The sequence below is a fragment of the Pleurodeles waltl genome, chromosome 6, assembly GCF_031143425.1.
Source record: "Pleurodeles waltl isolate 20211129_DDA chromosome 6, aPleWal1.hap1.20221129, whole genome shotgun sequence".
Taxonomy (NCBI): Eukaryota; Metazoa; Chordata; class Amphibia; order Caudata; family Salamandridae; genus Pleurodeles; species Pleurodeles waltl.
Window position 1 is genome coordinate 380,854,326 of NC_090445.1, and position 21,929 is coordinate 380,876,254.

General features: G+C 41.3%; 1 protein-coding gene across 4 annotated transcripts in view; it reads right to left on the reverse strand.

Annotated features, from left to right (window-relative positions):
- Positions 1 to 1,867: 1,867 nt before the first annotated feature.
- Positions 1,868 to 21,929, reverse strand: part of LOC138299771 (zinc finger protein 809-like) — an 87,613-nt gene continuing 67,551 nt past the window's right edge. For 3 of the 4 annotated variants that reach the window (XM_069238316.1, XM_069238315.1, XM_069238313.1), the window contains 2 exons: positions 12,065 to 12,166; positions 1,868 to 10,688 (listed from right to left, as the gene is read on the reverse strand). In XM_069238316.1, the coding sequence (XP_069094417.1) occupies positions 10,006 to 10,688; positions 12,065 to 12,166 (785 nt within the window). In that variant the 3' untranslated portion in view covers positions 1,868 to 10,005. The remainder of the gene's footprint in view (positions 10,689 to 12,064; positions 12,167 to 21,929) is intronic. The other variant, XM_069238314.1, reaches the window with a different exon arrangement.

Below are 21,929 nucleotides of genomic sequence, written 5' to 3' on the forward strand. Positions count from 1 at the left end.
AAAGGTTGGACATGTACATTTCTACGTTTTACATGTTCTGGTAGTGCAACACTCTTAAGTTTATTTTTCACTAATGCAAGGCCTAACGCTCTCATAGGATAAGACTGGGTTACCTTATTACATTAAAAAGTAATAAAGTTTGCTTGAGAACAGGAAAGAATCTCATGCTTGGTCGCTAATTAATTGTAAGTTAAAATACTCTTTAATGGTACAGATGGATATTAAGTCACAGTTCTGAAAATGCCACTTTTAGAAAGTTGTCATCTTGTCCTAACCATTTAGTGCCTGTGCCCTGGCTTGTGCACTAAATGGAGTAGGCAGTGTGTATTCCTTCCAGAGAGTGAGACAAGGTAGGGCTAAGTGTTGGCAGAATAGGCCATAACAAGGATTGGAGGGGAGAGGTGTAGCCTGCCCATTTACATTTCACAAGTCTTTTGCCACCTTAAACCTCTTGGAGCCTGGGCAGGGGAAGGAAGAAATTTCCAGAACCAAATGGCAGGAAGGCCTAGAAGCTTCTTCGACTGCAAAAGCTGGCACCAGGTATACAGACTGGTCCGTCAGACCAACTCTTCAGTACACTGCTGGACTTGTGGAAGACTTCCTTGTTTCTCAAAAGACTGCCCTTCTGCTTGAGGTCTGGCTATTTTCTCAGAGGACTGTCCTGCTGCTTGAGGCCTGTCTTGCTGGTTGAAGGAGAGAGGACCATCTCTTTAAACCCAGGACTGTCAGAGTGACCCTAAAGGTTAGTTGGCTGAGCTCCTGTTCTGAGCTACAGGTACACAACAAGCGCCAGAGGCCTCCCTGCAACTGCCCAGCTGATCATCTGCATCTGGGTCTGCAACTTGCCCTCCTTGAACCCTGCTGGCCTCTGCTGGAGTGAGTTTCTGATCCTCAAGATCCCCATATCATGGACCCTTAGCTGGCATCAGTTGAGCTCTTCCTGTAAAGATTTGGGCTCTTTGTGACAGCGAACAGGCTTGGTCGCTCCGCGATCTAGCCACCAGTGACAACTGCCAACTGGGTGCTGCAGTGAACCTGACTCTTCGCACTACAGCGACCACCTGCACCACGAGATCTCCACTTTGCACTACAGCACTGACAATCTGCGGTGACCACTAACCTGAAGCCCCAACCACTACTGTCTGCATCACCCAAAAGGATCTAGTCACTATAATGACAACCATCTGCGAAGCCCAGCCTGCTCTTCTTGCTACAGCGGTGGCCACCCGTGACACTTTCTCTCTCTGCTCCTCACGGTTTCCTCCTTTGCAAACTGGACTCTATGCTGGCATTTCGGAAGGTAACTTTTTCAGCAAGATTAAACTAGTCCTTGCATCGGGCCCGTGCTCCATATTGCTCGGCCTGAATTTGTGACTTTCCCCAGTCTAGCATGACCAGATGACCACAAGTGACGCGTTGTCCTTTTAGGTGCTATTCTTACCTAAACTGCAAATCTCTAGTTTTACTGATTGTATTTTTTTCCGTTTTGGTTGGTTTAATTTCATTTATTACGTTTTAATCTATTTTTCTAAATTTGTGTGGGATATTTCTTTATTGCTGTTTGTGTTCTGCATAAATACTTTACACAGTGCCTCTAAGTTAAGCCTGCCTTCTTTTGAGCTAGGCTACCAGGGGGTTAAGGACAGGTTCACCTAGTGACTTTTTGTGGTTCACTCTGACAAGGATTGTGGTTGTGGCTTGAAAAAGAGCAACACCCCCCTCAACCAATAACCCAATTTTCCACTATGTGTCTTTTACTGTCTTAAGATATTATCAGACTCTTAGGATATCACAGAGCTTTTGCCCTGTATGCACACTATGGAGCACATTAATTTATCACACAATAAATGTCATCATATTTCCTACATCGCAGAAGAAAAATCTTTTAATACAATTTTCTTTTTATAGATCTTTATGAACAGTATAAACTAAACAACAGTTAACAGACATTTCTTTCTGAAAACACGTTTATCCTCTTTACATTGGTTTTCTTTCCCAAAACATTCCTCTATCCACTGTGTATCATTAAAGCCCTGTACAAATCCTCCCTTTAAGGAACCTCTTTTTATTAGCTGCATCATCACAGCCTGTGAATACTCTACTCTATTTTTCATGTATCTTTAGTTTCACACGTTTGACTGTCTCTTACACATTATAATTACAGTCAAAAGGTTCTCCAGTCACATTGGTTCAATTTCCAGTGTTTGAAAGTGAGATTGCCTGGCACCAACCTCAATCCGGCATGCTTAGATTACAAGAAAAGTGCCAAGGATATGGCCTTCCACACAGCCAGAGATTATCAATTTGATGACAAGCATGGTGTCTGTTAACGGAAGTGGAATGTGGGTGATTTGGTCTTCATGAGGAAACCTGTTTGGTCACTTAAATGGAGGTGCAAATATGTGGGACCAAAAGGCATTATCCAAGTGAAAAGGAATGTGGTTGTGTTGAGCGATGGTGGTGTGTGGATTTTGTCACAGTTGGCTAAGTGGGAAAGAAGTGATGTTGTGGGTGATACCTAAGGAACACCACTTTCATGTTTCTTTCCCCATCACAGGATTTCGCAGGAGATAAGAGACATTTGGAGATTGATTCTGAATCAAACCATGAGAATGTTCATGGCTCTTCCAGGTACAGGAAGAAACCATCATATCTGGGTGACTATGTTTTAAAATAAGGGAAGCATTTACCCCAGAACATATTGTGCTTACATGAGGAAAAATAAAAATCCTTATTGCTCCCTTGTTTTTATTTACCATTCCTTGGCTATTATTACTTATTTGTGTAGTGGCTAATGATGTATGTATGTATAAACTATTGTGAAAATTGTATTTATTTATCTGTTCATTCCTACATTTAGGAAAAGGCGGATGTCTTATAACATGGATGACATTGTCTCTACAGTGTTCCACAAAAGTCTTAAATCATGACTATGTCCTGAATTCTGTGGCAACAGTGGGACAATGAATGAGGGGGCAATGAGAGGAGAGCTGTTGATCAAGGTGGAAGAAATAAAATCACACACGTTTACTGGCTCCTGTTCCGATCTTAACAGGATTGCTTTCAAGTGGGTAAATCTGTGCACTTTCGACCTTTTATCTGACCCCCCGCCCATCCATTTCAAAAGCTATTACCGCAATACCTGTAAAATCCACTTTTGTTTTACATTTGTTCTTTAGTAAAACTTTGGAACCAGTAGTAACTTAAGTTTGAGCCATCATCTGCCATCAATTTAGATTTGTTGCTAGATGGTAGCCCCTGTGGGCTGCCTTCTTCAAAACAGCATCTCTTTCACATCACTGCCATATTGCTCATCTCCTGTTGTACTTCCACGTACTGCAGAGATAATACTTCCGTTGGTGTATTAAAAAAAAGTTTCTCTGTAATGTCTTAACCCATTTCCTGTAGGTGCCTCGAAATCTTCCCATCTTCCTTCTTTATACACTTATTTGTGTTCTCTGCTTTATATAATTAGGAAAGTTGAGATAGCATTCCCGATTGTATCTGTAGGTTTAAAAATGTTTCTAGAGGAGGAAAGTGAAACCCCTTCTTCGTTTGACATTGTGGAGTGTCTGTCTACTTGTTTTGTACTGATGTGAAATAGGAAGTCCTGCCCCGAATGTTTCAGCCTCTCTCTCCTTTTAACCTACCGTCTCTGTTGCTCACCTTGTCGACCAGGGTATCTAGGATGTTCCTCAAGTGTCTGTAAATAGTCTTAACATGGATATTTGGAGTAGAACTGCTCATATACAAGGAGGCCTGATGTTGTTATTGTTAAATGACCAGTGATTATTGTTAGCCAACTTAATGACACCCATCCTATCGATCTCAGAAAGATGAAAGTAGACCTCGATTTCATGTCTTGATTTCATAGTAATGTTTTAGTAACAATGCTCCCTGTGAGATTTTAACAATGTAAACTCTTCATGTTTATTGAGACAATTTAACACCCTTGCACCCCTTTGAAATCTACCCTTAACCCCCCAACCCTATCTATTTTTATAGTCCCCCTTGAATGTGAACACCATTGTCTGGCTCCAGTCATTGCATCTGCAAAGAAGTTGGAGATGGAAAGATCCCAAAATATCACAACTCTATCAAATCTCTATTTTTTTTAGCCTGACAATTCCATTGTTTCTCTGGTACTGAAGCATTGTAAGCTTACAAAGCTTCGAGTACATCACCTGGGCTATGTTTGTGGATCGTTTTAGATGTTTTTCCTGTGCCACAGCAGTTACATTTGGAAGTGGGGAATGAAATCTGTTTTTTCCAATTCACTGCCAAGATCTGTATCTATTCCTATGCATTTCATGACAGATATGTCATTAGGGCTGCGAATGCATTAATGTTTTTCGCTTTTCTTATATGTATGCAGTAAATGGTATGATGCATACTGAACTCCAGTTTTACTTCTCCTTTTTGAACATCAACAGTACCACCAGATTCGTTAATCACTCTTTCTCCCAATTCACACTAATACCAACTTCAGATATGAATAACTGTAAAGTATCTGTACTTACTCATAGACTATGAAATGTTCTGTGATCACTACTCTCTTGAATAAGCCTCAGGCCAACCTGACAAACTAGTGAAATTGCAGTCCGACCTCCAATATTCCGTATCTCTCAAGTTTCTTGAGCAATTAGTGAGAGCTGAGTTCCAGATCTATATCATAAAAGAAGATCGACCTTGGAGCCCTGATTTTGTTAGATTTATTAGTGCCATTTGTCTCTGTCAACCATGCTATACTACACCTTGGACTGGAAGACGATGGGGTTGAACGATACTGCTCTGACCCAGTTTTCCTCACGCTATTCCGAGAACACAATCAATAAGAATTGCTTTTTTCACTTCGAAATGGAGCCCGTCTGTGGGTGGTGTCATCAACAGCATTATCCTCACCCCTTAGCAAAATCTACTTCTGGCAATTGATAATGCTTTTTAAATCACGAACTTCCCCTTTCATAATTATGTGGATGATTCACAACTCACTCTGAATAACATGCCTTGGGCATTTGAGGAAAAAAAGAATCTGTGGTACACCTATTAAAAATGTAATAGATGGACGTGCTCAAACCACCTAAAATGTATTGCCAGTAAAGCTGATATTATATTAGTATTTTCAGCTCACCTGCCTTCGATGTCAAAAATTGAGGCTTACTGGTGGATCGTGTAGAAGTATAATCCCAAAGGCAATAAAAGAAAAGGAAACTGAACTCCACATGGCAGGGCTCGAGATGATTGCCGAGAGAAAGACCCAGAACAAAGTCACAAGACTTGCTACCCTCATCAGTGTCACCCAGAAAAAAAACATAAGATGCGAAAGCACAAAGAAAGGTAAGACGCTCTCCCTCACCTCAGGATTCCTCGTGTAGCTGGAGCTCACTTATCATTTTCTGGAAGATCCAGCGCCTACTGTCCCTTTGGACCCGGTGCTGGTCTTCGATCCGCTGACAACTGTGGTGCCACCAACGAGGCCTCGACCCAGTCAGCAATACCATGAGCTTCCAACCCCTCAAAGCAAGACTACCAGCAGGACAATTAATTTGGGGGCTTTTCGAAAGGGTTCTTCTAGTGGGGCAGACAACAAGCACAAAGCTCCCAACAACAGCAGCAACACAATCTGTTGAACAAGCAATGTCAATGCAGAGGAAAAGGTAAGGGGTCTCACCTTGCCTCTTCCTTTTCCTCATCCCCCAGCCCCTGCTGGGATGCAGCCCTAGTTTGTTCTTGTCAGAACACAGGGTGCAGGTTCTTTCCTCAGGCCTGAAGGGCCATAGTTTCAGATCAGTGGCCCTGGCAGATTGTGGAAAGGAGCTATGCCCTACCCTTCCAACAGGCCCCTCCATCCATTCCCCACTACACCTGCCCCTCCAATGGATCACCTTCCCATCCTTTATCAGGCGGTAGAGATTCTACTACAAAAAGGGGCAGTGGAACTGGTGCTAGAGCAGAAATGGGACCAAGGTCTTTGACTGAACCTAGATCTCAGGTCCTTGAATTGGTTCCCTTGAAAAGAGAAGTTCAGTATGCTGTCTGTGGCACAGATGTTAGTCACGCTTAAAGCGAAAGACAGGATGTGTCTGTGGACCCACAGAACACACATCTCATATACCAATTCAATGTATTACGAATTTCTGGTCCTGTTTGGTTTGACCTCAGCTCTGTGTGTGTGTGTGTGTGTGTGTCTTCACAAAGGTAATGGCAATATGTACTGCCAAGCTCAGACTCAGAAATCCCAGTGTTTCCATACCAGGTACGACTCACTCTTCAAGGCTGAGTCCCCAGAGATGGTGTTGCATCACCTGCAATTGACAGCCTTTCTGCTGTTCTGTCTGGGCTTTTCCATCAAACTGGCTCCCTCTCAGAGCGTCCTGTTGATATGGGCCACACTAAGTCTAACTGAGCATTTCCTACTCCTCAGAGGATAAAGGATATTCAGGCTATGTTCCAGAACAGAACACATATTAAAACCCTGATTGCTATACGCTAAGTTTGCTGGCTTCTTGCATTCTCATAGTCACTCAAGCATGCTGGCACATGATGGCCTGGCAGTGGTGCTTATGCAGGCAGTGGTCCCAACATGGCAAAGATATGTCATATTATGTAATGATCTCAAGGGACACTGTAGCCGCCTTAATGTGGTGGAGTAGTGAGGGCAACTTGGTACAAGGGAGGCCATTCCAAACAGTACCAGATGTTTGCTCAGTAGTAACGGATGCTTCCACCCTAGGGTGTGGAGCATATTTGAAGGACCTGGAGATACGTCTCCAGAGAAGAAGATATTGCATATCAATCTGTTGGAGCTGTGGATGATTCAGCTTGTGCTCAAATCCTTCCTACCATTCCTTCACTGGCAGTCCATCCAGATTGCGAAGGACAACACAACTGTGATGTGGTGCATGAACAAGCATGGGGGAGTAGTGTCACACCTTCTCTGTCAGGAAGAAATACTGCTTGGGTCCTGGGAGCAAGAGCAACAAATATTGTTAGTTGCCAGTCATCTGACTGGAGCGCTGAATGTTCGAGCAGACATTCTGGGTCAGCTACACCATGCCAAAAAGTGGATGCTTTAGCAAGACATGGTCCGATCCAGCTTTGATCACTAAAGCACACCTCAGCTGGACCTATTATTCAAACATGGCCAACGCCCTACATTCTGTGCCCTCTAATAGCTTTAAGAGATGTGTTTTGGTTGAACCAGAACTTGCTGCATCACTACGCAGTTTCCCCCATACTCTTCATTCCTCGGGGGCTGAGGAAGATTCACTTAAATGGGGCAAAGTCATCTTAATTGTCCCAGAGTGGTCGAGAAGGGTAGTGGATGCACCCTTAATGCATATTTCCTCCATCTCTCTCACAGGCTAGACTATATCTCCCAATTGCAGGGGCAGGTATTGCACCCATACCTTTAAAGACTCCACCTTCAAGTTTTGAGATTGAGCAGGGACACATGAATGCTTTTTCTCGACCTCCTGAAGCAGCTGCTGTTATCCTAAGTGCCCACAGATACTAAACCAAAATGGTATATCCTGGGAGATCGGGTAAGTACGTTACATCGTGTGCAGACAGTTCAGCAGACCCTTTTTACGGTCCACTTGTCGGACATATTACAGTTCACCCTGTCATTAGCTCAGCAGAGGTGTGAAGGGGTTAGATTGAAGGGCTTTCCCCATCTTCCAGATTAGCTGTAATCTGTTAACATCAAATTTGTTCAAATCGTCAATAATCCCTGCTTACTTATAAGATTGTTTTTCTAGTAGTCATTACATGAGCGAGATATGTCAGTATTTACAAGCGTTGAGCCTCAAGCCCCCCTTGACTCCCTTTTTCCTCAACAAGCTGGCTCTTAGATCCAGGGGTGCTTTCTTGCACAAGGTGATTACGTCATTTCAGTCCATCATGCTATTTGTATTATTTCCTCCTTCGTGCCCAGCTAAAGAGGAAGAGAGGCTCTATAGGCCCGGATTCCAACAGAGCAGTCAATTTTTATACTGACTGTACCAAGGACGTCTGAACAGAAGATCAGCTTTTCACAGGCTAACCCGGCAATATGAAGGGCAAAGCCATCCAGAAGGACTTTCTCAATTTGAATCAACATACGCATCCAGATATGCTACAACTTGGCTCTCAGAGTGCCCCTGAAGAGTATCAGAGTGCATCTACCAGAATGAAATCCTCCACTTCTGTTCGGGTAAGGAGAGTCCCCACTGCAGAGATCTGCAAAACAGCAATTTGGGCTTCTATTTATACGTTCACAAAGCATTACTATTTGGATACGGAGATACGGAGGGAGGACAGTTTGCACGCTCAGTCATTGATGACTTGATAGTTTAACCAGACTTTCAAACCCACCTCCTACTTGGCCTCTGCTTGGAGAATCTATTCGAAATACTAGGAATCTGCAGGTACAAGTAACCATCAGAACTACAGGTTACTTACCTTTGGTAATAATGTTTCTGGTGGACACTATCTACCTGCAGATTCCTCACCAACCCTAACCCTCTCCCTTCATTGGAGGCTTGTTTTCCAATGAAGTTACCATAATAAGATCATGATATGGATGTTGTACTGCACTTTGTCAATCTAATGTTGTTCTCATCATGTTCTCCTCTAAGGTGCATAAAAAAGGATGGGAAACATGTCAGGGCATCTGTAGGAGTGCTTAATTGACACTGACATCAAGATGGCATTGTTTCCGGTGCCTAAGTGGAGCCATCGCATCCAATTGAGAGCTACTGAAAGATTTTCCAGATTCAACTACGCACCTGGGATATTCAATAGGTGAGGAATCTGCATGTAGCCAGAGTATCCAACAGAACGATTGTTACATAAGATACGTAACCTTTCCATCAGTGTCTTCACTTTAGCCATCACACTGGTGGTGGCATTGAAACAAAGAAAACCTAAATAGCTAGGGGGTATTGCGTGCAGCCGGCCACCTACCTAAAAGCCTGGACTTTGCATGCCATACTCTAAATGATTTGCCAAATCTCATAAGTGAAGAATACTGGCTTCTACCATCTATGTTTCTTAAGGAAAACATGTAACTGTTTACCCCTAAAGATCCAGGTAATACCAACAGTAATGATGTCTCACCTGGACTTTGTCAAAACTGCATACTTTGGAGTATAAAATTAACTGAAGGCCAATTTACAGAAGCTACAAAATACAATGTGTAAGTGTAAGCGTTACTATGTGTGCATTAGAAAGACCATGTTACTTCAGAATGTAAAACACTGCACTGGCTCCCAGTCAAGCAGAGATTTCAGTTTGAATTGCTATGTCCGGTGATCAATGGCATCAGCTGAATGGGCCAAAATGCACCTACTGGCACTTAAAAAAAAATATCAAACTGCTAGGCACCCATGATCGGCTAAGCAAGATATGCTCTGCATCCCTGAATATAGAAAAGAAAGTGGAGGTGGCGCTTTTCACCTGCGAACCATTCTAGGAATACACTGTCAACAAGGTTGTTCCTGCCTCTGCTCTTATTCATCTGCTCTGGAGTCCCTTTGTTCTATACATCTCTTACCACTTTGATACTGTTTCGACTGAAAGTGTGCGTTGCAAGATATTAAACATAACATTAACAGATGTTTGGTTAGTTGGTTTATTTCATCTTCTACTACATAACTGTCTCTTTTTCACCCTGATTCAGTTTATTTTGTTGTTTATCATTTTAGAACGCCCATTTTCCCAATATTTGTAAGATGTGGAGTCATTCCTTTGATTTGACCACCCTTTGCGCATTACAAATATTAGAGCCAGTTTAAGCATTCTGGTAGGCCTATTATAACTAGTAAAAAAAAAAAACTCAATCTGAAACTCTTGACTTTTTCTGCTCTTCAGATGTGCAATCTTGGGGTCTACTGTTTTTTTTTTTAGTTTTACAAATAGGTAATGGTGTTTCGTGTGTACACAATCAACCAGTTTATTTTTTCTTTATGCAAATATAACCTTGCGAAAAACAATAAAAGGAGAAACATCTGTCTATCTTCTAATTCATGGCATGCTGCTAAGGAATGTAGTTGTATGTGTCTTTCTGTGTTTTATAAGATGGCTTTGCCGGCTAAAACTTTTCTCACATTCATTGCAATTATATGGTCTTACTCCTGAATGTATTAGTACACGATGTTGATCAAGATTACCTTTCAAATTGAATCTTTTGTGACAGTCGGTACACTCGTAAGGTTTTTCGCCTGTGTGCGTCCTCCAGTGTCTGGTAAAATCCCCCTTCTTAGAAAAGCTTTTATTACATTGAGTGCATGCATATGGTCTAACACCTGCATGCGTTCTAAAATGCCTTATAAGCTCTGCACGTAGACTAAAGCTTCTCTTACATTCAGTGCAAGAGTATGGTCTCTGGATTTGTTTTGTGTTTGGAAATAGAGATGTTTTTTTCAGATCACTGAGATGCGTGCTACTTATGCATGAGGTCCCTTCTTTAGGAGTCCATAGCTGCAAATCAATATGTGTTGGACTACCAAAACCCATTTCACAGTCAGAGTTTCTTTCAACACCAAGTCCCCAGTAGTTATCTGACCATAGCTGGTTTCTAGGCTCTGTCTCCTTTTCAGTCGTTTGTGGCAAATTCATGTCATTTTGCCACGATGAAACAGTTTTTACTGGTAGACGTTCAGTACAAGCTCTCTCCTTCCTTTGCCTGTTCATACTTTCTTCTTGAGCTGAAATCAAAGAGAAGAGCAGTGTTTATGTTTCTAAAAGTTAGAGAGTATATATGAAAAAGAATTCTTAAGTTATATTTTATTATATCTATATAAGGCATCGCAGAAAGATGAAATTCAGACCACCTCTCTCACATTTCCTGATTTTGTGCTTATTTACTTGTGCGAAAATACATCAGTTTACAAGTTGGTAAAAAGTAGCTCTTACCTGTTGGACAAGAATGTATTCAGCTGGATTGCTTTAAAATAAAATGAAAAGAAGTGCCCTAAACAATAAAAGACCTGTGGCCTGTCATGGCAAAATATAATTTACTGTGCAAAGATGGGATGTTTTTACTGATAATCAAAACTCCACTTTCTGAACACCTGTAGCATTAATCCTTTCTAATATTCTTGTAAAAGGTCGGTATCAATTGATGCCTTCTAAAGACTCGTGCAACACGGGCTTTAAAAAAAATTGTCTGGCAAAAATCATATGTAAAAGCGTATTCCACACTGCAAATCTTTGCTTATTACATATTGAAACAAAGAGGTTTAATCGCAGTCTCATTTGATTTTGTTTTATGTTTGAATAACTGATCTAGCTAGAACGTCACATCAGATTCTTATAGGGCAAGAGACATCCCTCTCTTTTTCGTACAAACAAATACAAACATTTAACCATAATCTTTCTGGAAAGATACCAAGGCCCACACCGTGTGAATCATTACCTCAAGTTTGAAATATTTCCAGTTCATTATTATCAATTTTATGTGTCCTGGCAAAAGTTAAAACAACTTTGCTCCAACAATCGTCAATACTGACCACCTAATTGCGAGCATGGTTAATTATGTTGGTGCCTTTGCATGAAGTGTGTTAAATACAGAGCTGCTAGCAGTTTTAAACAGTATACGAGTGAGGTTATACACTGCATGATGTGGAGGAATTATCTGCTTCATCATCCTGAGCTGTTAGACATGATGAAGAGGCATGAAAAGGGCTGCAGGAATGTAGGATAATAATGGTGCTTCCACTGCACAAGTACATTTCAGCCTTTTATGAAGTAGCCATAAAATGGAAGTAAGGCTGAATTACTCTGAGCGTCCACCAACAATACTTAACAGAAGCTTATTGTGAGCAAGTGAAGAGACTGGCCTTAATGTAGGAGTAAAAAACTTCCATTTGAAAAAAATGTAATATCAAGGCTTATGAAATCTCTACTCTACTTGGTATTGTGTGTGATCTAAATCCAAATTGTTAATAGAGTGTTGTACATCATTTTGCTGCTTGCATGGACTCGCAAAAGAAGTGAAATAGGTAATAGTAACCGACTGAAATAAGATTTCAATATGTTATTTTAACATGACCTTCACAGCTATTTCAAACAATTTACTCACATGTGGAAACATTGATGCTTCTTCTATTTTTAATCCCCTGATGGTCCAAAGAACATGTTTCCTCCTCTTCTTTTATGATGAAGGAAGTAAACTCCAGTCCTGCTGATAATGGAAATGTAAGGATAATTAGGCTCACTATGTAAATATATATTAGGGTGAAATCTCTTTAGTGAAATTGTGAGTACAGTAACCGTGGCCTTCTGTATTCTATTAATAGGATTTGTCAATAGGATACCAGAAAATTATAGATTGATACCATAGGATCGGAAAAGTATAGACTAAACTCCAGATCTCTTTTCTTTTTTTTTTTTACAGTTTAATATAGTGCAAACATGGTTCACATTACATTACACGTGTTTTAAGTACATAGTGATTTGCCGAGAATCAAAGGAGGTTAGCTGAGACTAGGATTCAAACCTCATTGCTCAGTTCCAAGGTAGCCAGTTCTTGCCCTAGGCTACATCTCCTCCCTAGATCTTACGTAGGTTTCAGCTGGTTGGGGATTCATTTTCATTTTTCATTTTTAGGAGGTCTGTGAAAGTTAACAGTAGTTGGTAATGAAGTGTTCAAAGAAAAAAATACTTATCGGAAGTTCATGTTCTTTTTGAGGGACAACTTTAATGCAGTGATAAGCAGTGTTCATTTCCACTCAAGTTCAGAATCCTGAGTACTTTTTAAAAGATAAACTCTTTTAAAAACATTTAAAAAAACGTTATTCCCATCTATAAGCAACATGTACTGAATGTGTTTATTTTTCTTTTAAAACAATCCAATTGCAAATTATACTAACCTGAAAAAATAGCACTGATACAAACTTTTCTTATTTTATTTTAGAGGTACCAAAATGCAAGAATGTTGAGACAGGTACTTGCTTAGAAAGGAATTTGAGCTCCTTTTCCCCATAGTCCCATTCATCTCTTTTGTAATCCAGCAAAGTTCACATGGACAGTTTGCGGCACTTTCACTGGGCCCTATCCACAAACGTATGGGTAGTAAAGTCAGAAATTGAATTCCCCAGGATTATTCTCATGCTTGAAGCAGATTTCCAATTTTCATGGTAATCACCAAGAATCCTAGGATTTTTCTGGAAACCTATACCAGTTGTCGATTTTCATGAGTACTCCAATAGGTATTAGGTACCCAATTACAAATTCTCGCCATGCTCTAAACTCTACTTGGGTACATTTTTATGCAAATGTAAATTTGCAAAAATGTTTTATTCTTCAGCATAGAGAAAATATTGCTGCCAGTACAGAAACCCCTTCTCGTAAAGTCTTATTAAGCACAAGGCTGTTGCACCCCCATCCCAGTTTTTGAAAGGCACACTAAAAGGAAATAAGTGCACTTTTAAGGTGCCAAATCCACATGCAAAGTGGTTTCTGAATACACACAAACTTGTGATTTTTTTCAAAAAGAGTTGAAGGATTGAACTTTCAGAACACCCACAAACCTGCTGCTCACCCTTTGTAAATATGGATAGTGATGCAGTCTCTAGTTCATATGTATAATTTTCAAATGTAAACTTTCACCAACCCTGATGCTTTGTAAATCACCCTATGTGCTTTTCCCAATCCCTCCTTAACATTTATCTAGCCTCAACTATCGCTGATGCCAAAATAAATTCAGCTTCATTGATACGTTCAGGAATCTTTCAGGTTCTGTTGAAATGTTCCAGGCAGAGAGAGACTTTCTGATCAGCTCCTTAACTCACCAACAAATTTCTGGCGAAGTTTCACAGATCTCCACACCCAATTACACAGAAACATATTCGACCATAGCAAAAAGTTGCCAAAGTGTAGGGAGTATGTAGCATAAATAAAATAGATGAGATGGTGCTTCGGTTAATGCAGTCGCAACTAAAACAGGTCTCTAAAAAGTCAGTACATTCGGGCGTGGCTGTGTCGGGGCTCAAGATGACCACTTAGTTCGGCAGCTCCGCCCCAGCGCAGGAGATGCAGAGACCAAGAACATGCCCATGATGCACCTGAATCCTAAGACAGAATGTAAGCAGTGGAGGCTCACCTAACGATCAATGTTTCACCCAGAAACAACATCTAAATCAGGTTTTGCCTTCCTGTTGATTCCTATGCTGATTTTCCTGCTGCGTGGAAAGCCACCACCATGATGCTATCCGATTGCACACACTAAGGAGCTGGGTAGCCTTTAATTCTACAAATCATAAGAGTGCTTACCTTCATACAACACATGGTCTTTTGATATGATGTATTAACTTTTTCTGGCTTCTCATACTTGGGTTGCTTGTGGGCTACATTGGGCTGCCGATCCTACTACTTTTAATTCGGGAGAGGAGTGGCCTCCGCTTCAGTGAGTCGCCAAATAACTTATCTTTATGCAGTAGCTAGCCTTATGATGGGGGAAATATCACTTATTTCTTGCAGCCTTCTATTCTTGGGCTACTGTTAGGCTACTTTGGGCTATTTAAGCTACCAACCATCGAACTTCTACTTCACTGAATGAGATGAGTGTTCTTTATCTCTGAATTTCTTGAGAGTGCCTGCCTACAAGCAGTTCCTTCTGTTTTGTTGGAAATATTAAATTTATTGTGCTTATACAATCTTCAGTAACTGGGCAACCTCTGGGCTACTTTCTTATTGTAAATCAAATACCTGCCCATTGTATTGCATGCAAATTACTCCTGTGGATCACAGATCAGTCTTACAACCATTAATTGCAACTTTTGTGCCTTCTATTTTACAGGAGCCCTATTAAGATAGCCTAGCTCTGTCAAACACATTAGAGTTAGACTAACACATTTTAGTGCTGGTGTCCGCATCACCGCACTAAAATATATTAGTCATGCATTAATAGCACCCTGACCCCCCCTTCACCTCCAGGTTCAAGGCACACTCAACAAGGAGCTTTATTTAAGGACCTAGAGCTGTGCTAATGATTGCACTCTGTGCTGTCTGCCAGTCTGCTGTATGAAATACACTTTGGCCTTTACTTATCAACTAACCTGCCAATACACTGACTACATAGGTATTGGCGCTGAGCACCAATCCTTGGATTTAAACAAGCCGTGTCTGGCCTCTCCTTCAAGCATACCATATGGCCTATTAGAGCTGTGCTTGGTAAACAAACATATCTGCCTGCAACAATAGGGGCTTGGGGAGAGCAAGGGCTTGCTCGATCTCCCCGCGGGCATATCGGGCGTGGATGGTGCAATTCACCACTCGGACAAAGGGGATTGGCCATGGGTTGGGTTAGGTTGGGGTTTTGTTGTGATATATAGACTGGGCAGGGTTGGGGCGGCCTCTTTGGCCATGTCACACCCAAGGGAGTCAGGGCATGGTTGTTTTTGTGCATAGGAGGTAGGCCCAAGTTTAAATTTCAATTTTCTGGTCTCAGTTTCAATTTCGTAGTCTCAGTTTTAATTTCAATTTCCTTAGTTTCGGTTTTAAGGTAGTTGGATTTCAGAACAATGGCAAAAGGAATTAAAGTGGTTGAGGCATTGAAAACGTTGATGGAGGTGGGGTGGGAGGTTTTATTACAGGAGGGTGCTCTTGAACAGGGTTGGGTAAGCCTTAAAAGCCCTAAACGAGCCTCAGGAGAGGGGGTGGCTGCTGCAGTAATGGCTTGTGCCTTACCGTCATGCAGCAGAAAGAAATTCAAAAACAAAAGTGTGTCGGGCATGTGGCTCACCTATTTCTGAAGGGGGTCCAGTTCCTCGCTTCAGTGAGTTTTATGCGCTGACCTTGGAGTGAGGTGCTCGATCCGGCCATAGGCTGTCACACCGTACCGGTATGCCCGGGAGACAGCTCCTAGGAGGCCGAGGCAGGGGTCAGTCAGGAAGGAGTGTGGTGCGCCGGGTGAGCCGCTTGGGGGCTCGTATTGCCGACACGCATGCGCGCTACGATGTCGGCATTGTTAGAGAAGAGTAACTGGGTTGTGCATACTAAGATGGCCACCCCCATGTTATCGCCCGAGCCGATTCTCATTTCGGACTCAGATGATGAAGTTATGTTACCTGCAAAGACAGGCATGTAGAGAGTGGCATTTGCTGCATAGTTTCAGCAAAAACTAAAGGTGGTTCATCCTGACAAGCAAGTTATACACCATTTGGTCAGTCCTATGATAAATAAAATACAGAGATGGCATGCAGACCAGGAGAGAATGGTTGGATGTTTCAAGGTAGGTTTGTCCTGTTCAGCAAGCATTTGAGGATGATGAGAATTATATTGATTTACAGCAGTTACAGGTTGAGGAGTTTACTGTGCAGAATGAAGGTTTAGAGTCACAGAACAGGGCAGCTGAGTTAGCAAAGAAGGGGTGTGACATTGCTATGGGGGTTTGTGCCCCTGGGGTTTTGGCCCAGCAGACATCAGCAGCGGAAAAGAGGTCCAATTTTGTGGTGCCAGTGAAGGTCTGGGCACCTTCAGGACATAAGGCGGAAGAGAGGGTGGTATCTGGAGCGAGCCATCTGACTTCTAGGAAGTGGCCTGTTGAATCTGTAGACTCAGGACACAGGCGAAGTATTGAGATGCCCACGACCAGCCGTGACTCTGATTTAAATTTTTGTACACATATTCCTATTCACGATGAAAGTTTGGATTATGAGTATGAAGCCAGAGGAAGGGCAAAGGGAGGTCTAGCAATCCTCATTTCAACATTGGTACCCTACTTATTGGTGAAATCCTCCCTCGATTCCCCCTACTACCAGTTTTTATACTTCCGGATAGATGGGATCTTAGGAATTGTAGTAATAAACTATTACTACAACAAATTTGATGGCACTAAGAGTAGTGGCATCGACCCTTCATGATGACTTACAGGCTTTTGTAAACGATATAACTTCAAGTTACATAATAATATGGGCTGGAGATTTTAATATCGGGATATGCAAGAATACCATAGGGGAGACATGCGGATTCACCGATGAGGGGGGATGTACTCAATTGCACTTTATACACAATAATTATGGAACTGCATTGAATGAAATACTATTTAGACATGACCTAGAGTTGATGGAACAAGATGGGCATAAAGGAGAGAAGCTCCCATTGTTTGTAGGAAGAGGGCATTTCTCGACAATCGATCACATACTAATGTCAAAGAGCCATTTGGATATGGTCGTTTCACTGAAGATTGAGCCCACTATATATAGTGACCACTACCCCCTGATACTGACTATGAGACTAGCTAAACCCTCTAATATAGGTGAACGACTAGCAATGGATATAGGAATAAGAAGTGGAAATGGACTTGCGATTAAATGGACTGGGATAAATGAAACGGATGTGATGAACAAAGTTTTGACACAACATCGCCAAGAAATCATCATATGCACAGAATATAATCAAAATTCACATATGATCCTAGGGTCCTTTAATCAACTTAGAATCGCCATTGCAGGACGTTTATTGAGAGCTTCGGGGGGAAAAAGAATGGTAAAGTGGGGTGGTTTGATCACAATTCCTCATCAGCCAGCAAGGAATTAAAACAAGCCCTGCAGGCCCGACCAAGAAACAGAGAAAAAGTAATTATTAAACGTTCTAATTACAAACACGCATTAGAAACCAGGAAGGCACATCTGAGAGCTAGGGCCTGGGCAAATCTTGAACAAGCAACGACACTAAGAGATAGTACCCTATTTTGGAAAACAATCAACCAACCTTTCCTAAAAGATAGTGATGCATCCGAAATAACAGTACATGTTCCTCTATTGGAATGGCTTTCTCATTTTGGATAAATTTTTAACCCAGAAAACCTGGCTATTCACCCACCAAATAATGGGATAATTGAGATCAACCCACCCTTCTTGAAACCAGTCAGTTTAGAGGAAGTGAAATTTGCCATGGGAAGATGCCCGAAAGGGAAGGCGCCAGGCCCTGACGGGGTGCCAGTAGATGCTTATTTGACACACGTTGATTTATGGTGCCCTATCCTGACCCAAGTCTTTTTGTGTGTGACAAAGGGATATATTTTAACATCATGGAGTGAAAGTATAATTGTCCCTATTTTTAAAAAGGGGCATAGAGGCGACCCCAAATGCTATCGGCCAATCTCACTTTTGGATACCTCTGTTAAACTGCTGGGAAGAGTACTTGTAGAAAGACTAGAAACTTGGGCAACAAATAATCATATACTTACAGAGGCTCAATTGGGATTTAGGCCTGAGGTAGGCACCCTGGAACAATGTAGAAATCTTAACCTAATAATAAGCAAGTATACAATAGCAAAGAAGGGTCATGTATTTCTCTGTTTTGCAGATCTTAGTAGTGCCTTTGATTTGGTGAATCATGCTAAGTTGTAGAAAGTTTTAATAGATATGGGTGCGCCCTCCGATATAATAAGCTTCTTGGCACAACTATGCAATAATCTAACAGCACGGGTGAGATACGGAAGAAATGGAGAATGTACGCCAGGCTTTAGGATAGGGAGAGGAATACGCCAAGGTTGTGTCTTAGCGCCGCTCTTATTCTCTCTTTATAAAAATGGTGTGGATGCCCACTTAAAAAACTTAAAAATTGATTGCCCTAAAATAGGAGACTGCTCTATCCCAATTCTTTTATATGCAGATGATGCAGTTTTGTTGTCACAAACCGCAAATGGGCTACAGCAACTAATGGAGGGCTTCATGGAATTTATGGAGGAAAGAGATATGATGTTGAATATGAGTAAAACAGTGGTTATGACTTGTGGACAGGGAAAGGCCAGGAAGAAAACTTATTTTATTAAGGGCCACAAATGTGAAGAAGTGAATGGATTTACATATCTGGGTATACAATTTTCTAATATGGGACACTGGAAACAACACCTGGAAATTACCAAAATGAAGTATATCAGGACAACTGAGGCAATCTTTAGATTCTCCAATAAAATTGGTAATAAACCCCTAAGGGAAATGCTGCAAATTTACAAAAGCAAATCAATCAGCAGCATTACATATGGTTCTGCCCTTTGGGGCTCGATGCCCGAGATCCATTAACTACAAGTGTTAGAGAATACATTTTTTAATAGACTACTTGCAGTCCCAAATACCACTTCCACATACATGGTACATAAGGAATTGGGTAGTCCCTGCGTGGAGGATTCAATATATATAAATGCGTTGTCAGCCTGGCATGGCATTTGGACAAAAGAAGGGACGTATCTTACCCGAAAGATTATTAAAGTATTGCCTTACATTAGAACATCGGGATAGAATCCCATGGTTCATGCACCTAAAAGATCTATTGGGAGGTATAAATCTAACACCTAACTTAGACAACCCAGGCATAGTTCTCCGAATTTAGCAAGAAAGAACTGAAAAATCATTTAATAGCTTGGAGGGCCAGAGAAAGAAGAAACAGAGAATGCATGAAATCAACGGTAGCTCTTTACATGATTGAAAACAATGAGGTTATACCGAATTATTTACTGACAGTTGTGAACACTCAGCATAGATTTTATTTGACCCGTTTACGTTTTAGAATGTTGCATTTTTTGGTAGCCTTCCCAAAAATGAGAACTTGGAGTAAAAGCCTACCGAAGTGCCCCTGTGTGGGACGATTTGCACAATCTACAACGCACTTTATTTTATCTTGTAAATTTTATCATGATATTAGGAAACAATTCTTAAAACCACTATTTATTATTAATAAGTTATTTTATTGCAGAGAAGCTTTTAACTATTTATTTAAACTGGATACGAATGAGAAATGTGAAGCAGTGATAAATTTAATTTTACATGCAATTGAACAGAGGAAAAAGTTGTCCTATCTAGAAAAACTCCGATACGAGAATGAGTAATCGCATAATTTGTCACAACAAAGATTTTTATCCTTTTATTAGTAACGTATCTGGAATTTTTTTTATTGTATAACTTTTTATTTTAAAGAGACTGTTCCTTTTTTCTTTTCTTTTATGGAGTAAAATCCGAATAAAGATTGTTTTGAATTGAATTGAATTGAGTATGAACAGGAGCTAGAAAAAGGTGAAATTTGGGAGCATAGGGAACACAGATTTATTCAAGAAAACAAAAAGGGAAGGGAGGTGCTAATTCTAACAGGGAGAGGGGTCCCATACCCAGGTCGATCCAGTGTAATCGGACAAGCGAAATGGATAGTCGAATTAATGCTGGTGGATCTCTTCTGAAAGGTGAGAACAAGTTTCTACTTTGTGGGCAAGGGAGTGGTAATACAAAAGTGGTCTGTTTGGTTTCAGTAGCGGTGGGAATACTCCGATGGCGGCGCCAGAAAAGGTATGGGGAGCTTGTTTGACAGGGGTGATGGAGATGAACAACGGTTAAAAGATTAAAACATTGCCACTGCACAAAAAGATGATGGTAAAGATGGTAAAGTGGCAGAGAAAGAGGTGGATTCTCATACGGTGAGTGAAGGTAAGGATGTTGCATTTCGGGGTAATGTAAAAAAAATAAGAAATTACCATACATTAGGGTGTTGATGCCTTTTGGGGCACATCTTACCCAAGCTATGAAGGAGAAAATATGCAAAGGTGAGTTTGTGGATGTTTCTAAGGGCCAGATGTAGCAAAAGGTTTTTCCCATTCTGCGTCAATGGGAAAATGTGTTCGTACATATGGCCCTAAGTTATTGCATAGAGAGGTACAAGCAAAGGAAGGTTCTAAGGAGGAGGAATGGGAATTACATAGAAGACCTAAAGTTCCCTCTACAATTGAGAATTGGACACCAGCATTTTTAATTTTTTTTAGTGTTTATTGTGAGAAGCATCCTGAGCAATGTGTTTCTCTTTTTAAGTACATGGATGTTGTGTATTTAAGTACATGGATTATGGAGGTTTCGGTTGGTTTAGATATGACGAAAAATGTAGGGCTTGGATGGAAATATTTACGGATAAGGAGTGGGGCGATATTGACAACGAGCTTTGGATGCAATGGTTACACACTTCCAAAACAGCCCGGCACTTCATACAGCTAGTGGTCTTCTGGTCCCTTATAAGCCCTTTCAAGGTTGTCCCATCCGAGGGGGGGGGGGGGGTAATTCAGTTAGAGGGTCATTCCCCAAGAATGGTTTGTGATGGTCATTTAAAACAAAGGCGCATGCACAATATTACAGTGCAAATTTAGACATGACTGCTCCCATTGTGGAGGTAAGCATCCCCTGGATCAGTGCTTCGAGGGAATGCAGTGGGGTTGGCAGGCAAACTGAGGTAGGGGGGCAATAAAGGAAGGGAACAATTTCAGCAAGTGGTGGGAAAAGGGCCCTACTCCTATTAGATGGGAGATTTTGTTTTATTGGCTACACTTTTATCCAAAGAGAGAAGAGGCGAAGCTGTTATACTGGGGTTTTGCAGAAGGTTTTAGGCTGTGTTATTGAGGTCTGAAAGTGCACAGATGGGCAAAACATTTGAAGTCAGCATGTGAAAGGCCTAATGTTGTGAAGGGGAAATCAGTGAAAGAATTGAAGGCAGGCAGAATAGTGGGACCTTTTGATTGTAGGCATTTTTCTAATCTGACTATTTCAACATTGGGAGTGGTTGAGAAGAAACAGCCGGGTGAGTTTCGATTGATTCATCACCTATCATGGCCTTTGGGGGAGTCAGTCAATGACTTCATTGCAGAGGAGGATTCTATGGTCCATTACTTGTCAGTTGACAAAGCAATTCGCCTAGTTAAAACTTGTGGTAGGAATGCATTGATGGGTAAGCTAGATACTCAGGGGGTTATTCCAACTTTGGAGGAGGTGTTAATCCGTCCCAAAAGTGACGGAAAAGTGACGGATTTACCACCAGCCGTATTACGAGTCCATTATATCCTATGGAACTCGTAATACGGCTGGTGGTATATCCGTCACTTTACCATCACTTTTGGGACGGATTAACACCTCCTCCAAAGTTGGAATAACCCCCTCAGTCTGCTTTAAGATTGTTGCCAGTCCATCCTG